At 39.1% G+C, this 15,256-nt stretch overlaps 1 protein-coding gene across 1 annotated transcript in view; it reads left to right on the top strand.

The window, feature by feature from the left end:
* Window positions 1-15,256, top strand: part of HYDIN (HYDIN axonemal central pair apparatus protein) — a 308,320-nt gene that overhangs the window by 52,086 nt on the left and 240,978 nt on the right. Inside the window, exons 7-8 of the mRNA XM_035024816.1 lie at window positions 3,728-3,929; window positions 9,947-10,130. Of these exons, the coding sequence (XP_034880707.1) occupies window positions 3,728-3,929; window positions 9,947-10,130 (386 nt within the window). The remainder of the gene's footprint in view (window positions 1-3,727; window positions 3,930-9,946; window positions 10,131-15,256) is intronic.

The following is a 15,256-nucleotide window of genomic DNA, read 5'->3' as shown; positions in this document are numbered from 1 at the left end:
AAGTGGCAGACAATAATGCTGATGGCAAAGTTTTCAGCTGAAATTATGGAAACCGTAAGACAGTAATGTGATATTATTCAAGTGCTGCAAGAAAAATAATGCTAATTTACAATCCTTTACCTATTGAAAATATCCTTAAAAATGAAGACAAAACAAAGATGTTTTAGACAAACAAAAAAAGTCTAAAAAACTATAAACTCATGGTTGACATTGTTTCCCCCTTCATCACAGTGAAGAAACCATTCCTTTTTTTTTTTTTTTTAGTTTCCATTGCTTTGGTTGAAAAGTTAGCTGTAATTCTAACCATGGGTCCTTTGAAGATAATATGTCTTTTCCTCTGCTTTTAGGACTTTCTCTTTGTCTTTGATTTTCTTTAGTTTCACTACAATATATTCATGTATTAGTTTCTCCACTTGACATTCATTTGGGCTTTTTGAATTGTAAACTGATGATTTCAATCAATCCTAGAAAACTCTTAACCATCAGCTCTTGAAATATTGTCTTTGCTTCATTATATCTTTCCTTTCCTTCTAAGTTTCCAGTTAAACACTTAATTCCTTCTCACTCCATCTGCCTAGGATTTTAGTCATTCATTGTTCATTTTTCATATATTTTTATTTCTTCATATTGCCTTTTGTGTTTTCTGAACCATGTTCCATTTCACTAATCTTTTCATAAAATTATTAAAATTCTTTTATTAATCTTATTTGTAGGATTTAAAAATTTAGGTGATTTTATTTTATTTCTGTAAGAGCCTAGTATGGCTCTTTTCCAAATTTTCTAGATCTTTGTTTAATTTCCAACTCCTTGGATATAGTTTCAAGGTCATCCTTTGTTTCTTTAGACATAGTTGGTTTACAATCTATATGTGATGATTCTATTATATAATTCTTTGTTAATCTGTTTCTGTTTTTCTTATATCTGCTGGTTCAAACAAATGGAGTTTTGTTTCTTGGCATGCCTGGTTATGTTTGGATGTGTATTTTTAAAAATATTGAAGAATTTGAAACTTTGAATATAAGTACTTTCCTCCAAAAAGAAGTGAGTTGCTCCTGCTAGGTTTCTGAGAGTGAAAGCAGTCCATGATCACCAAATCCAAGGACTGACGTTCTCTCCAATCATAGGCCATTCCAGCATAATATTTAACTCTGAATTAGGGCTAGTCTTATTCTAATTCAAACTCATCTTGAGGGTGCAGTCCTTTGAGGATAAGCTTGTTGTGGAGAAAGTCTTTTTGTTTGTTTGTTTTAAGTCCCCCTTTCTGTAGACTTAGGGTTTTGATTGCCATCCCTCCTGCCTGCACAGGAATGATAGCTCAGCATTGCCAAGAGTACCATATCCTTAGGTCAAAACTTTCTTCCATGCTCACTGATCTCTTTGGTCCTATTTTCCTTTAATTTTGGTCTGATAGTTCCTTACCGTCACGATGGCTCTGAAGTGACTTTAAGAAGATGCTTGTTCATATTATGTCCAGATTTTAAAGTTATTTTAACAGGAAAGTCTGTTAACTTAACCTACCTTATCATTGCTAAAAAAAGAAAATTACCTATGTCTCATTTTAAATAGTATATTGAGCCAGACCTATTTATGGTCGCCTTAGTTTCTTTAAGAAAGGAGCTACTTTTAAAGGGAAGATGGAAGTTGAGGTTAAAAATGTAATTTAAAAAAATATAAACTGATTTTTATTTTTTTTATTTTTTAAAGATTTTATTTATTTATTAGAGAGAGAGAGAGAGAAAGCACAAGCAGCAGGAGTGGCAGGCAGATGGAGAAGCAGGCTCCCCACTGAGCAAGGAGCCCGAAGAGGGACTCGATCCCATGACCCTGGGATCATGACCTGAGCCGAAGGCAGACGCTTAACTGGCTGAGCCACCCAGATGTCCCTATAAACTTATTTTTAAAAGCCATAAAGAAAAGAATTAGACTACATAAGGACTAAGAGAAAAGAGACTTATTCAGAAAAAAAAAAAGTCATAGAGAAGTTCAAATATCTAATGGAGGAAAAAATTGCAACATAAATGACAAAGAGCTAATTTTTTAATATCAAAAAAGTCTCACAAATCAATAAGCAAAAGGTAAATTTCTCAAAAGGAAAATGAACAAGGCTATAATAGGCATCTCACAGAAAAAAGTCTTTAAAGTTCTTTAGTCTATGAAAAGATGTTCAACATCATCCATAACTAAGACTATGCAAATTAGAACAACAATGATTTCTCACTTATCATATTATTAAATTTAGCTCATCAGAAAGTTTAAAAGTTGAAAGAGTACATACCTTTATTTAGGAAGGGAGTACATGAAAATATTAACAGCTCTTACCTTTGAAAGGCTGGCCTAGGATTGAGTGAAGGGGAGAAGACATTTTATTTTCACAGTGTATGCTTTTGTAGTATTTGGGAAAAATTTACTTTATACATTTTTACATAAAAGTTTAAAATTTTAGAGTCAAATGCCTAGATACTTTTTCTTTAAATTTTGGGGAAAGTTTTTCTGTGTTTAAAGTGATGGAGCATAAAGGATGTTTGAGCTGTAGAAAGCATTATTAGTTTACTAAGTGCCTGCTTGGTTAATACAATGGTGAGAGGAGCAGAAATGTTTGCTAAAAAATAAGGCACAAGTGCTTATGCTTTCTGGGTTCTGATTAAAATTACAGCAGCACAGATCCACAGGATGTTCCTTGTAGTTAAGTATTTCCTTTTTCTACTTTGATGTCAGAGTGAGGCACCAGCTGTGACATTGCAGAAATCAGGTAGAACATAGTTTATATGTTTGTGTCTCCTTGGAAGCCCAAGGGGCCTCATGTTTTACGTAGAATCAAGGGAATTGGTGCATCTTGAATGAAATCAGGAACTTAAATTACTATGCTGAATAAAGGTGTTCTAAACATTAAAATTTTAAAAATTTACACATAGCTTTTGTCTTTCTATTTTGTTTTCTTCCTATGTAACTACTACGTAGATGTGTGTGTGTGTGTGTGTGATTTTTGTTTTAATTGCTGTTGAAGGAAGTGATTCCTTTTAAATAGTTGTGTGTTTTGTGGTTGTTTTTTTTTTAACTAATGAAGTTATTAATTCTTTCTTTTTGGTCCCCTTTGATTGGACTTAGATCCTTGCATGCTGAGCAGCTCGTCTTAGATATACTTGGTACAGTTACTTTAAGAATCAGAATGCCAGCTCATGCCTGGAATAAAGAGGAGGCATACAGTTATAATTCTAGAACTCTTGGGCCCTCATGGCCAGGCTGTAGGACTTAAAAATATTACAAAGAAGGGGCACCTGGGTAGCTCAGTCGGTTAAGTGTCTGACTCTTCGTTTTGGCTCAGGTCATGATCTCAGGGTACTGAGATGGAGCCCCACACTGGGCTCCGCACTCAGTGCAGAATGTGCTTGTCCCTCTCCCTCTGCTTCTCCCTGTGCTCTCTATCTCTGTGTGTGTCTCTCTCTCGAATAAATAAATAAAATCTTTTTAAAAATTACAAAGAAGAAAAGGCAACACAATTCATATTTTATGTGATTTTTACAGTGACCAAAGTAAGATAGTTTGATTCTCCATAACTATATCAAACATAATATTTAAGTTTTCTGATCATGTCTGATCTCTGGATTGATGGGGGGGAGGAGAATGAAAAGTCTAATGCTTGTGCTATAACTTCACCTTGGGGAAAAGATAGCCTAGTAGTCATTCTAGAATAAATCTCAAAGTGTGTTTGTACTTTGTTAATTTCTAGGTGAAAAAGTCTTTTTATCTCTGTATGGAGCTGCCATAGACATGAATATAAGGCTGGACAGGAATTCCTTGATCACTGAGAAAACCTACATATCTCTGTCCAATCAACGAACTGTAACTATTCACAACCGCAGTAACATCATTGCCCATTTCCAGTGGAAGATATTTGCTACCCAGGAAGAGGAAGACAGAGAAAAGTATAGGTTTGTAAGAAAAATCACCAATATGCTGTAATTTGGGGGAACTCAAAGCTCAGTTATTATGAAACAATCTGTGACTTTTGTGGTAAGTTTTTAACCAACTCAAACAAGGTCAGATTTTTATAACTTGGTTCTGGTGTACGATGCTCCTTTTTTTCATTTAAAGAACTTGAATTGAGCTATGTGGAACACAATGTTGTCCATCCCCAGTTAATTTTAACCTGGTTATAATTTATTAATAGCTAAACTCCTGGATTTTAAAGACCAAATATATCGTTTTTCACTAGTCTCTCAAAACTAACGTACAGGACTGTATTTTGTTTCATAACCCTAATCAGATTGGTCAGATTTCATAGTTTCTAAAAATAATCTCTTTTGGATTGGGATCAGTGTGGATTTTTTTTTCAGTGAGAAAATATTTCCAGAAAATATGAAGAATGAGGGAAAAGAAGGGCTTAGATATAATGGCTTTTATATTCTCAGCTTTAGTAGCCTTGTTCAATCCCTGCTAACCATATAATTTAATAATGATTTCTTGTTGGTATCTTTAATCTTCTGCTTTTTAGAATACTTCAGGCAGTGGAGAAAATAAAGTGGCAAACCAAACTCTTTTAACTAACCTCATCACTGTTAAATTTTAAATATTTCTTTTTACTGAATCTATCCCTGCCTCTTTTAAAGTCCATTTCCATTTTTATCTCCTTCCACCCTCCCTGAATTAGCACTTCCGCAGCTTTCATTAGAATTTATTTCAGCATTTTTTATTTGCCTCTCCATTTTCATTAAAGATTAGCCCTGGGAAGCTTCAAAGCTTTGTTTAAAACCAAGTTAGTATGTGATAAAAATAAAAGTCTTAGGTCCACAGAAACCAGGCAGAAATCTCCCAGTGTTCTGTCCCTAATTGAATCAGAGGGAGCCGTGACAATGGCAGGACACAGTGGACCAGAGGCTTTATCACTCAGACAATGAGATTTAATCACTGGATTGCCACTGTGCCATCTTTAAAAAGTGAGAAAAGAAAAGCCTTTCCTGCCTAAAAACTTCAGTTTGCCTCATAGCATAGAAATACCAGTAGTTCAAAAAGGCAAGAGGAAACTGCTCATCCACTGCTTCATGTGTCCTGATTCCCCCATTCATGAGTGTCCCAACAATCAGAATGGCCCAAGCATGCTTAAAGATAAAATGGGAGAGCAGGTACAAACAAGGGAAACTCCAGTAAACACAGTGTTTCAATATCCTGCTTGTCCTGTGGGCATCATCTTTTGGAGAGAATGGTTACACACCATCAGAAGGAAAGCTAGCTTTACCTTCAACTATGTGCATTTGACCATATGTACAACACATGACTGATGCCACACCAATGTCCAAAAAGTGTTTAAGGAAGCTAATTTCAACAGTGAAACTCAAGAAAAACTTAAACCAATTATTATCAGAGGTTCCAGGGATAGTGAATACAATTTCAACGATGCCTGGATAGACATTTCTTTCTTTTATTCCTCTACTTTACCTCCCCCAATACTCATACCCTTTTATCTCTTTCATATTATCCTGGGCCTTATTCTTCCTTTTCTTTTATGTTGTCTTTCTTTTGCTGTCTTTCTTGCTCTATTAGTTCCTATAGCAATTTTTTTTTTGTAGCAAGGGAATAATATGGAATGGCATTTTCATAATCGTGATTGAAAGCCTACTTTGATAATCTAGGATCTTGCCCCTCCATTAAACAATGAACTTGCAAAGTGGGTTTAGATGACTAAATAAGAATACTTCCATTTTCACTTTGAGTGACACATGACAACACAATTCATGTTTCTCCAAACTGGATTGGTTGATCTAAGTGAAGAGGTTATTGAATATGCTGCTCTTTACCTTTTCCAAACTCCACCTTTCCTAGGGCCAGATGGCCAGGGTAAGAGGGGAAATAGAGTTAGAGGGGAAATAGGCCATTTATGCCCAATTTCTTATTTGGCCAGGTTGTCTTTTCTGTTTTATGCCTCTCTTGTTCCTTGTTATATCCCCAACCATGCCATAACTTTCATTTTTCAATGTATTTTTTAAATTGAAGTTTGTGTTATTCATCATGAATTCTTGTACTGGACATAACTAGCCATGGAATGCCCATCCTCTCAAAAAGCAAGACAAATACAGAGAGGTTTGCCTTTTACTGAACATTTAGTTTGGTCCTCAACTTGGAACAGAGAGGATCTGTTCTAAATGGGCTCATGCATACTTTGAGAGAATAAAGTTTCCCTTTGTAGCTCCCCAAGGACCCAAGATTTAAAACTTCAGTGTAGATTTTTAGGTGAGACTCAAGAGTCTGCCCACTGCTGTCCAGTTATAATATGGCTTAAAGCTTGTCCTAAGGCATTCATCTTACCGAAGCTGAAAGTTGCTCAATGGTCGCATTGAAAATGCTATTCACTTTAATGGGTACCCTCAAGACCCTGCTCTAGTCATTGAGGTTTCTGTCCTCCAGCATCTTTTTTTAAAAGATTTATTTATTTATTTAAGAAATCAAGTGCAGGGGGAGGGGCACAGGGAGAGGGAGAGAGAGTCTCAAGCCAACTCCTCACTGAACTCAGAGCCCCTGATGTGGGACTCAATCTCAGGACCCTGAGATCATGATCTGAGCTGAAACCAAGAGTCAGACACTTAACTGACTGAGCCACCCAGGCACCCCTGTCCTCCCGCATCTTGATGATGTGACCTGAGTCAAGACTTGGATATCTCTTCTCTCTGTGGAGGAATTCCAGCCTTAATCAGGAACAGGAAACCCTATTCCTTTCTGGCAGTTTATTATTTCCATTCCAAGAAGGATGACTTACTCTTTACCTATCAAACCAAAACATGTTGGTACAAACCTTAGGACATATGTCCATATTTGAGGTCCTTGGGCTAATCCCAGGCTCTAGACTCTAACAATGAAGATGTCACTCCCCCTAGGAAGAAGTTCTGGGCCTTAAGTTTTGTTTTTGTTTTTTCATTTTTTAAAACCTTCAGAATGAGATATAGGGACCTCTAAAAAATTATCTTTTGGGTCTTTCTCTTTGTTGATTTTTTTGGGGGGACTTGCAGAGAAATTGATCTCTTCAGAAAAAGAAGGTGCATTCATCTCTCCCTATTTCTTCCCCCTTGTCCTGAGGGATTATAAAACATCCTACAAGATTCTTTCATACTCATTCTTACCACAGTTTATTATATTCAGAGACATGGCATGAGCTTTTGAGGATTTTTGCTCCCATTTCTCCATGAAGGTCATGGCCATTGTTTTAATAGCATTTGGCTCCAATTCTAGATTTGTTCTATACAAGAATTCCTAGAATCCTCAGTGGAACCCCCACAAAGTTGTCAGCGTGGATTTATTCCACAACATTCAGGTGCAGGAAGTGACATTTTCTCTAGATAGATCAGTTTTAATTGGGCTTTGAGCCTGACACCTGGCTAATAATAAATTTAATCTTAGTTGTGTTTGGGAGTCCCTTCTCTTCCCCAGGGTGATACAAGAATCTGAAGACTTAGATGGTACTTGGAAACAGGAAGGCAGACCTAGTCTTCACTTTATAATAGTCATCACAGAGTTGCTCAGTGTCCAGGGTCACATGGTCCATTTGAAGATGGATGACTTCATCTTTTTCATGCCAAGTGTGGTCCTGAGAGTATTTCTTGAAGGCCCAAACTCTGAGTTTTTAATCTGCTCAGCATCCAGTTACACTTCTTGGGGGTGCTGCAAAGGAGCAGGGTCTCTAGCACCTCAATATAAGGGAGCATTACTGGTCTAATGCTACTGTACCTGAGACACAAGGCTTTCCCATGCATTATAATCCACAGGCTGGACTTGATGCCTGAAAGTGGCTACCAGACCATTTGTAAAGTGGGTTACTGAGAGAGAGGGCTAGTGTGTTGTTCTGCTCTCTGATGAAAGGTTTCCTTATCTGTAAAACAGAAGCACCTCTGAATGCGGGAGACCATGAATAGCAGCAGGACAAGATTGCCCAGCAATAGACCGAGGTTTATAGGAATCCTTGTTGGAGTCCGCTCGGGTCAAGGTGTTTCATGTTCCCTTCTTAGACTCTCAGCCATGGCTCCAGTTGTCTAATCAGAGGGCAAAGAGGAAGACATACAGTGCATCATGACCCCCTTTGCATTATGTGGCTGTGAGCGATTATTGAGTCCCAGCAGTGTGGGAGAAGAGCATTTGGGAATTTTTGTTTCATTCTCTTTTGTTTCCTTTTGTAAGGTTTGAATCAATCATACTCATCAGTTCATGCAGTGTATCATCCTTGGTCCATAAAAGACTTTTTATTTCCACACCGCATTCCCATTAACCTCCTAAAGAAATGGAATGCTTATGATTCCCATTATTTGTTTAAATAATCCTTTAATCTCTCCCATCAAATTTACCCACATTTGTTAGTATTATTGCAAGCACTCTGATGAACATCTTTCTGGCTGTGTCATTGTTTATATCCGTGATTGTTTCTTCAGGATATATTCCCAAAGGTAGGTATCATAAATTCCACTCACAGGAGTTAAATGGTTTCCTTTCTTTCTGTGGACTGACTTCTCTTTATTTGTCTCGCTCTGCGCAGCAGTGTAGAAGGACGGCTGCTCTGTTACCTTGGACACTGCTTTCCAGCTAGCGGTAAAAAGGAAGCACAGGGTGCTTTCTTCCTGGGACACAGAACACATTGAACCCATTTCTTTGACTTCTTTATCCTCTGTGACCAAAGGGTCCTGAATGCCCTGAAAAGCTCTTTGGGGGCGCCTGGGTGGCTCAGTCGTTAAGGGTCTGCCTTCCGCTCGGGTCTTGATCCCAGGGTCCTTGGATCGAGCCCCACATCGGGCTCCCTGCTCAGCAGGGAGTCTGCTTCTCCCTCTCCCACTCCCCCTGCTTGTGTTCCCTCTTTCACTGTGTCTCTCTCTGTCAAATAAATGCATAAAATCTTCAGGGAAAAAAAAAAAGAGCTGTTTGGCATTGCTGAACATAGAGTCTGCATGAAGTCATTTAGAAAATAGTTGGGGCTGGGACAGGAATTCAGTGACCTAGAGTTCTTACTGAGCACTCAGTTAGCTGAATAAATTGTCTGTCACCATTGGCAATATCAGCAAAATGCTGGGAAAATGGTCTTATGTCCTGGGAGGAGATAAAATCCAGTCTTCAAAGTGCAGATGAAGTAACAGGTACTAAGAGTAATGTGAACACAGCTTTGGTGAGGACAATGAGGAAAGGGTTGGGGAAGGCTGCTTTTCTGACTTATAACGATGGATATTAAGAGCTAGAAGGAGAGAAAAAAGGAGGTGTCTTTAGGTGTGGTTTGAGCATTTTATAAGCTTGAGAGCTTGGTAGTTGCCCATGATTGACCCGGAGAGAAAACAGTATTCAATGAGTACCAGCTCTGTCCCAGGAACTGTCAGGTCCTTGATCACATTTTATCCTCAACACATCTTTATGATGGGGGAGCTCCTATTATCTCTGTTGTATAGGTGAAGACGCTGAGGCTGTTAAGAATTCAGGAACCTCCAAAGTCATAGAGCTAGTAAATGATAGCAGAATCAGTATCCCAGCCTAGTCCTTGCTGGTTCCAGATTCTGTTCTCTAGGTAACTAACAGCTAAGAAAGAATTAAAGCTAAGTAAGTTTGAAAAGAAACAAAATTGTTTTTCTAGTGTGAGAGGCATGGTAGATATTACATATTTAAAAAGCAGCCTGGGGAACATAATTATCTGAAAGAAAGTATTTGTCTAAATATACATAAAGCCTCAGTAGTAAGCAAATGAGCATTGAGTAGAATAGGAAGCCCAGGAGGGCTTATTGAAAGAAGTGACTAAAGTTGAGCAAACTGATGCTCTTGAGAGGTTAAAGTCCAAGTTCACTCAGCTCGTATGTTACAGACTTACAGCACAAAGGGACCACCTAAGGGTGATGGGCGAGACCACTTTCAGGAGGATGGACTGGAGGGGAGCCCTTTACAGTGTTCTTCATGGGAACACCAAAAGAAATCTCATTTCCTGTCTTTTCTTTAGGGTCTGTGATGATCTGAGCAAAAAGGAAAAGAATGAGACCGATGAGCTTCTTGAAGAGTGCATTATTGATCCTTCCCTCCGAGAACAACTTTCCATTCTCTCCCGCACCTTTGAGAATCAGAGGAGGCTGGTTCAGGCAAACAGCATGCTCTTCTTGAGTAACATTTTCACTATTGAGCCCCTGGTGAGCACATAAATAAAATCTGACTATACAGTAAACATAAGTGGGTGCGCAGGGCTTATTTTGATAAAAGTACTCACTCTGGGATTGATAATGAGTTCTGAGAGAATAAAGATTTCAGCTGAAAGCCTCATATCAGTATGAGATAGTGACTGAAGGCTAATGGTAAGAATGCTCACAGGTCACATTCATAGGTCATGCATTCTACCCACCAATTGCTGTGTTAAACACATCTCATATGTGTTACTCAGTTTATCTCATTTGTATATATGTTATCTTACAACAACCTTATATCACCAGTTCTGCATTCTACAGATGAGGAAATTAAGACAGAAAAATTCGGTAACTTGGTCCAAGCCAAACAGTGTCCGCATTTAGAAATGTATCCCTGACCAGCCTGACTCTAGGGCAAGTTTTCTCAACCTCTGCACTGATGACCTCTAGAGCTAGATAATTCTTTGTCCTGTACATTGCAGGATGTTTAATAGCACCCCTGACCTTTAGCCACCGGTTGCTAATTGTGACAACCCACAGTGTCTCCAGCCATTGTTACATGTTCCCCTCGTGGGCAGAATCACTTGGGTTGAGAACTGCTTTGTCCTTAATTCACTCAATAAAAAGTTACTGACTGTATGTTCTATATTAGGACTCCGTGTGTACAAGGCACGAGTGAACAAAACAGACATAGTCCTCGACCTCACTGGTGAGGGCTGGGCCAGACCTAAAACAGGGTTGGTCTGATTCCACAGACCCAACTCTTGACCACATTCCCTACTGCTTCAAAATGAAAGTAGCTAAGCCCTTCTGTATTTACTATGTGCTAGGCACTGTGCATGACCTTATCACCTAGCAAGCATAGAATGATGGGAGGGTAAAGATAGCAATAGAAGTTGAGAAAGCCTTGGGGTGCTTGGGTGGCTCAGTTGGTGAAGCGTCCAACTCTTGATTTTGGCTCAGTCATGATCTCAGGATTGTGAGATCGAGCCCCACATCTGGCTCTGCATTGGGCTCCGTGCTGGGCATAGATCCTGCTTAAGATTCTCTCTCTCTCCCTCTGCCCCTCCCCCTCTGCTCTTGTGCATGCTAGCTCTCTCTCGCTCTCTCTCAAAAAAGAAGAAGTAGTAGTAGTAGTCGTCGTAATCATAGTCGTAGTAGTAGTAGTAGTAGAGAAAGCCCAAAGCTAATTGGAGCTGCTGGATTGTTACTATTCAAACCATTTGGAGAGAAGATATGGGCACATGGACATTAGAATGCAAGATCACCGGTGGGAAATGCCACTGACTTGTGGAGACCTGTTTTCCTTATGTCTGCACTTCCAAACTTTTTAAAGGATAGAAGATAGAAAGGGACTCCATAGAAAAATAAGTTTCACAAACAGGGGGTTCAATATTGTTTGAAAGGTTTCTTTGCTTTAAGATGCCTAAGTTTTTAATATGATAATGTGCATTATAATTTCCAAGAGAGAGCCTTCTCCTTGGAGACATGTTTTGGGACTATTGTTTTGCAGGACCTGCTGTGTGAATCTCTGGTGAAGACAGTCAGTATACTAGTTCAGATGTTGAGGTGATTATCATAGGCCAAATCAGAGAAGATTTCTTGGGATCAGAGCCTTGAATTAGGTCTTGCAGGACAGGGCTTTTGAAACACAAAATGGGGGATGTGTATGGCATGGATAATTCAAGGTTCTGGGAATGGATCAGTTAGCTTGAAGTAAAGGATTAATGTGGGATAATAAGGTTGGAGATAGGACTTGAGGCTAAATTTTCTCTCACCTCAGAAGACTGTCCAGGGCTCATTTGAGCAAAGGGATCTTCAGATATGATGGTTAAAGGTTAAAACAACATGAACATATAGTCTTGAGAGGATAGGACAGGTGCCTGTGATAATAGGTCAAGCCAGAAGATGTTAAAAAGTTTAAGAAGGCATGATAAGTCCAAGTGAGCAAGGGCTGAGTTGGACAGAGGCAGGGAGGAGCAATCAGTCATGGTAATCTTAGACACGCTGGTAAGGTCCAGAGTATAGACAGTCCAAAATTCTTCCCAGCTGGTATGGGAGATCCAGGCTGATGACTACTGTCCTATTTGTCATAGCTTTCTGGGAATGAATGGCTCTGGGGTGGAAAACATTGGTGGTCAGGAGGAGGTGGGAGGCTCACAGATGAGTTTTGTACATTTTCAATTCAGGAAGTTGAAAGACTAGGGTTACCTCAGATTTCCTTCTCTTCATGAGCTCTTCCATAACTTGAAGCTTCCTACGGAGATGGGGGAGATACATGTGTGTTAAAATGTGGCATTTAATATGATTGCTTTTGAACTTTAGATAGGAACTGAATTGGGTGTTATTATCACAAGGCATCTTTTCACCATTAGGAAGAAAAATCTTTTAAAAATAAGGATATACAGAAGTGGTATCTTTTAAATAAATGAGACTAATTTTGTATATATTGTGTGAAAAAAATCACTGGAAACAGGAAGGGGATAATATTCACTTAGAGTATAAGTGGTGTTTATGGCATCTGTAATGATTTTGTTTTTTTCTGTACACTATTCTCTTTTCTTCTCATGGTATTCATTAGCCGGTTCTTGACAGTTTTTGCAAAATGAAAATGAAGGCATGAAACTTTCCTAGTGTCTCCTTAAAGTTATTCTAGTCAAAACAGCTGAACTCAGTGTCAGTAACTGAATTATTTATTAATGTAAAATCTCCCTTTTTCCCCTCCTTCAAGATCCTAATGGTTTTGTAGAAATGCAGTTCTTGAGAATGTAATATAATCTTACCTTGTAAATTAATTTGAAGCTATTTGATAGGGAAATTTTTGCCATTTTATTAGCTTCTTGATGGAAATGTGAGCTATATGCATTTTCTGCTGTTGAGATTTTGGTTTTCTGATACAAGTATTTAATTGCTACAGTAGTTTTGGATGAGAGAGCTGGGAGAAGTCTTATAGAAGAGATGAGACCTGAACTGAATTTTGGAGGAAGGAAGATTTAAGTAAGTGGAAAGGAAGGAGAATATTTCTAGTTGGAGAAATTGTGAAAATAAAGTATTAAATAACAATGAATGGACTAGTTTTGCTGGGTCAGGCAGTCATGGAAGGATGGGAAGGCGAGTAGAGGAAGTCTGGGCTGCCTGGCCAACCTGTTGAATTATAGACTGCAGGCTCCCACTTCCCACAGTGCACTTCTGCACATACTGGATCTGAGGGGGGTTAATGTGTATTCTTCGAAAAAAGGAAGTTCTGTGGTCAAATAAGTTTGAGAAATACTAGTTCAAGAGAAAATGATTCTCCAGGGGGTAGAGTGCAAGCAGTATTTCCCCATGACCACAGACCTTTTCTCCCACAGAGCATCCCAAGCATATTGGAGACTCACCGTGGGGCTTGGAGCAGGTGCATGATGTGCACAGATGTTTTAGAAATATTAGCTTGGTAGACATGAGTGGATCAAATTGGAGGAGGGTGGATTGGGGCTGGGAGGGTGGTGCAGGTCAGGCAGGGGAACTGTGCTAATGCAGGAAGTACCAGGGAGACTGAACATCTCTGCTGGCAAGTTGAGGGTGATGTGTGAAGGTCACGCTGACCTGGATGGTCAGCCTGCTGATGGTTGGAAACCAAAGGAAGTGGCATATGTGAGAGATATTCAAAAGAAAGGTATTAAAGTGCTTTGTGATTGGTTGTTGAGAGTGTGACATGGTGACACATGTCTCCTCAGATCTGAACTAGAGTGGCTGGGAGAATTATGATGTCTTTGATGGAAATTACCGTATCAGGAGTCTTGGGTTTAATTCCCGGCTTTGCCAATAGCATGTGTGACCTTAAACAAGCCATTTGATCTCTCTTGGCTTTGGTTGCCTTGTATACAAAATAAGGATGTTGAGGTAGGACACGTAGATGCTTTCTGACTCATTAATTTTGATTCTCCAATTTGGGAACAAACTCTGAGCTCCTTAAAGTCAATGAGTGCCTTATCCTTATCTGTGCCTCAGGCCTACCATAGTGCCAATAAATGGAGGATGGAAGGAAGGAAAGAAGGAAGGAATGGAAATCAGTTGCTGATCTTGAGTCTGGTTCTGAATACATTGAATTTGAGATGACAGTGGATGTCCAGAAAGTTTTGGAAATGCAGTATTACATATGGAGGAGAGGAATCAGAAGTGGAAGCAAGATTTGTGAGTAGTATATAGACATCTTCATTGAAGGCATGCAAAGAAGATGGAAATTCTAAGAGCAGAGCAAACTAGGACAATTGCAGAGGGCCCAAGACAGCCCCTAGATGCTCACCTCTGGGGACCCTGCAAAGAGAGGAGAGGCCGTAAATTCACAGAGAAGAATGGCTAAGGGGAGAAGCAGCCAGCTGGGGGCACAGCAGCATATCTTACACGTCTTTCTTCCCTGTTCTGGCAGGTTCATCACCATTTTCTCCTGAAGTTCTCTTCTGAATCTTGCTCATGTATTAGATCAGCTATGCCAAATGGCCACTACTTAATTTCTGACAGATGAGCTGTGCATCAGCAATTAGTTTTTTATTAGGGTGTGATTCCTTTTAATTAGCTTCTTGATATGAGTTGAGTTCACAGGAGAAGCAGGGAAGATGAAAACCAAGCAGTGTTACCTACTGATCTAAAAATCAATCTCTAATGGATACCCTGTCCAAAAAAATAAAAGGCAGATGCAGGGGTTTAGAGACCACCTAGCTTTCTGGACTCTTCAGCCTCTGTGTCCACTGAGGAAGGACGTTGTCTCCAAATGAGGTAAACTTAAAAAGGAAAAAAAAAAAACCTATTACCTTAGGGTCTGGAAATCAATAAGAAATGATATGCTTATTTTCTCAGACCCACATCTAAATATCTTGGTTCTTCAACGCATCACCTAAAACCAAGTTTACGTTAACCCTTATTGTGTTCTGTGCATACTGAATGTTTTATGGGAACACTTCCTATTCTAGAGGCTCTTGTAATTTAAAGCAAGTAGATTTAGGATCCAGATCAGTCACTGTCCCTAAAATGCCCAGAAGTAGTGATGAGTTTGAATTTAATAAAATTTTATTAATTTGATAATGTGAGAAGTAGCTTAACTCAATGCTGACCCAAACTCTAGGTCTGCAAGTTCTTATTCTCTTCTACCACCTGTT

Source organism: Mirounga leonina, unplaced genomic scaffold (assembly GCF_011800145.1).
Source record: "Mirounga leonina isolate KUSES-001 unplaced genomic scaffold, KU_Mleo_1.0 Mir_180, whole genome shotgun sequence".
In the NCBI taxonomy this organism is placed as follows: Eukaryota; Metazoa; Chordata; class Mammalia; order Carnivora; family Phocidae; genus Mirounga; species Mirounga leonina.
The sequence above is the reverse complement of the archived record's forward strand: the minus strand, read 5'-3'. Positions and strand labels throughout refer to the sequence as shown.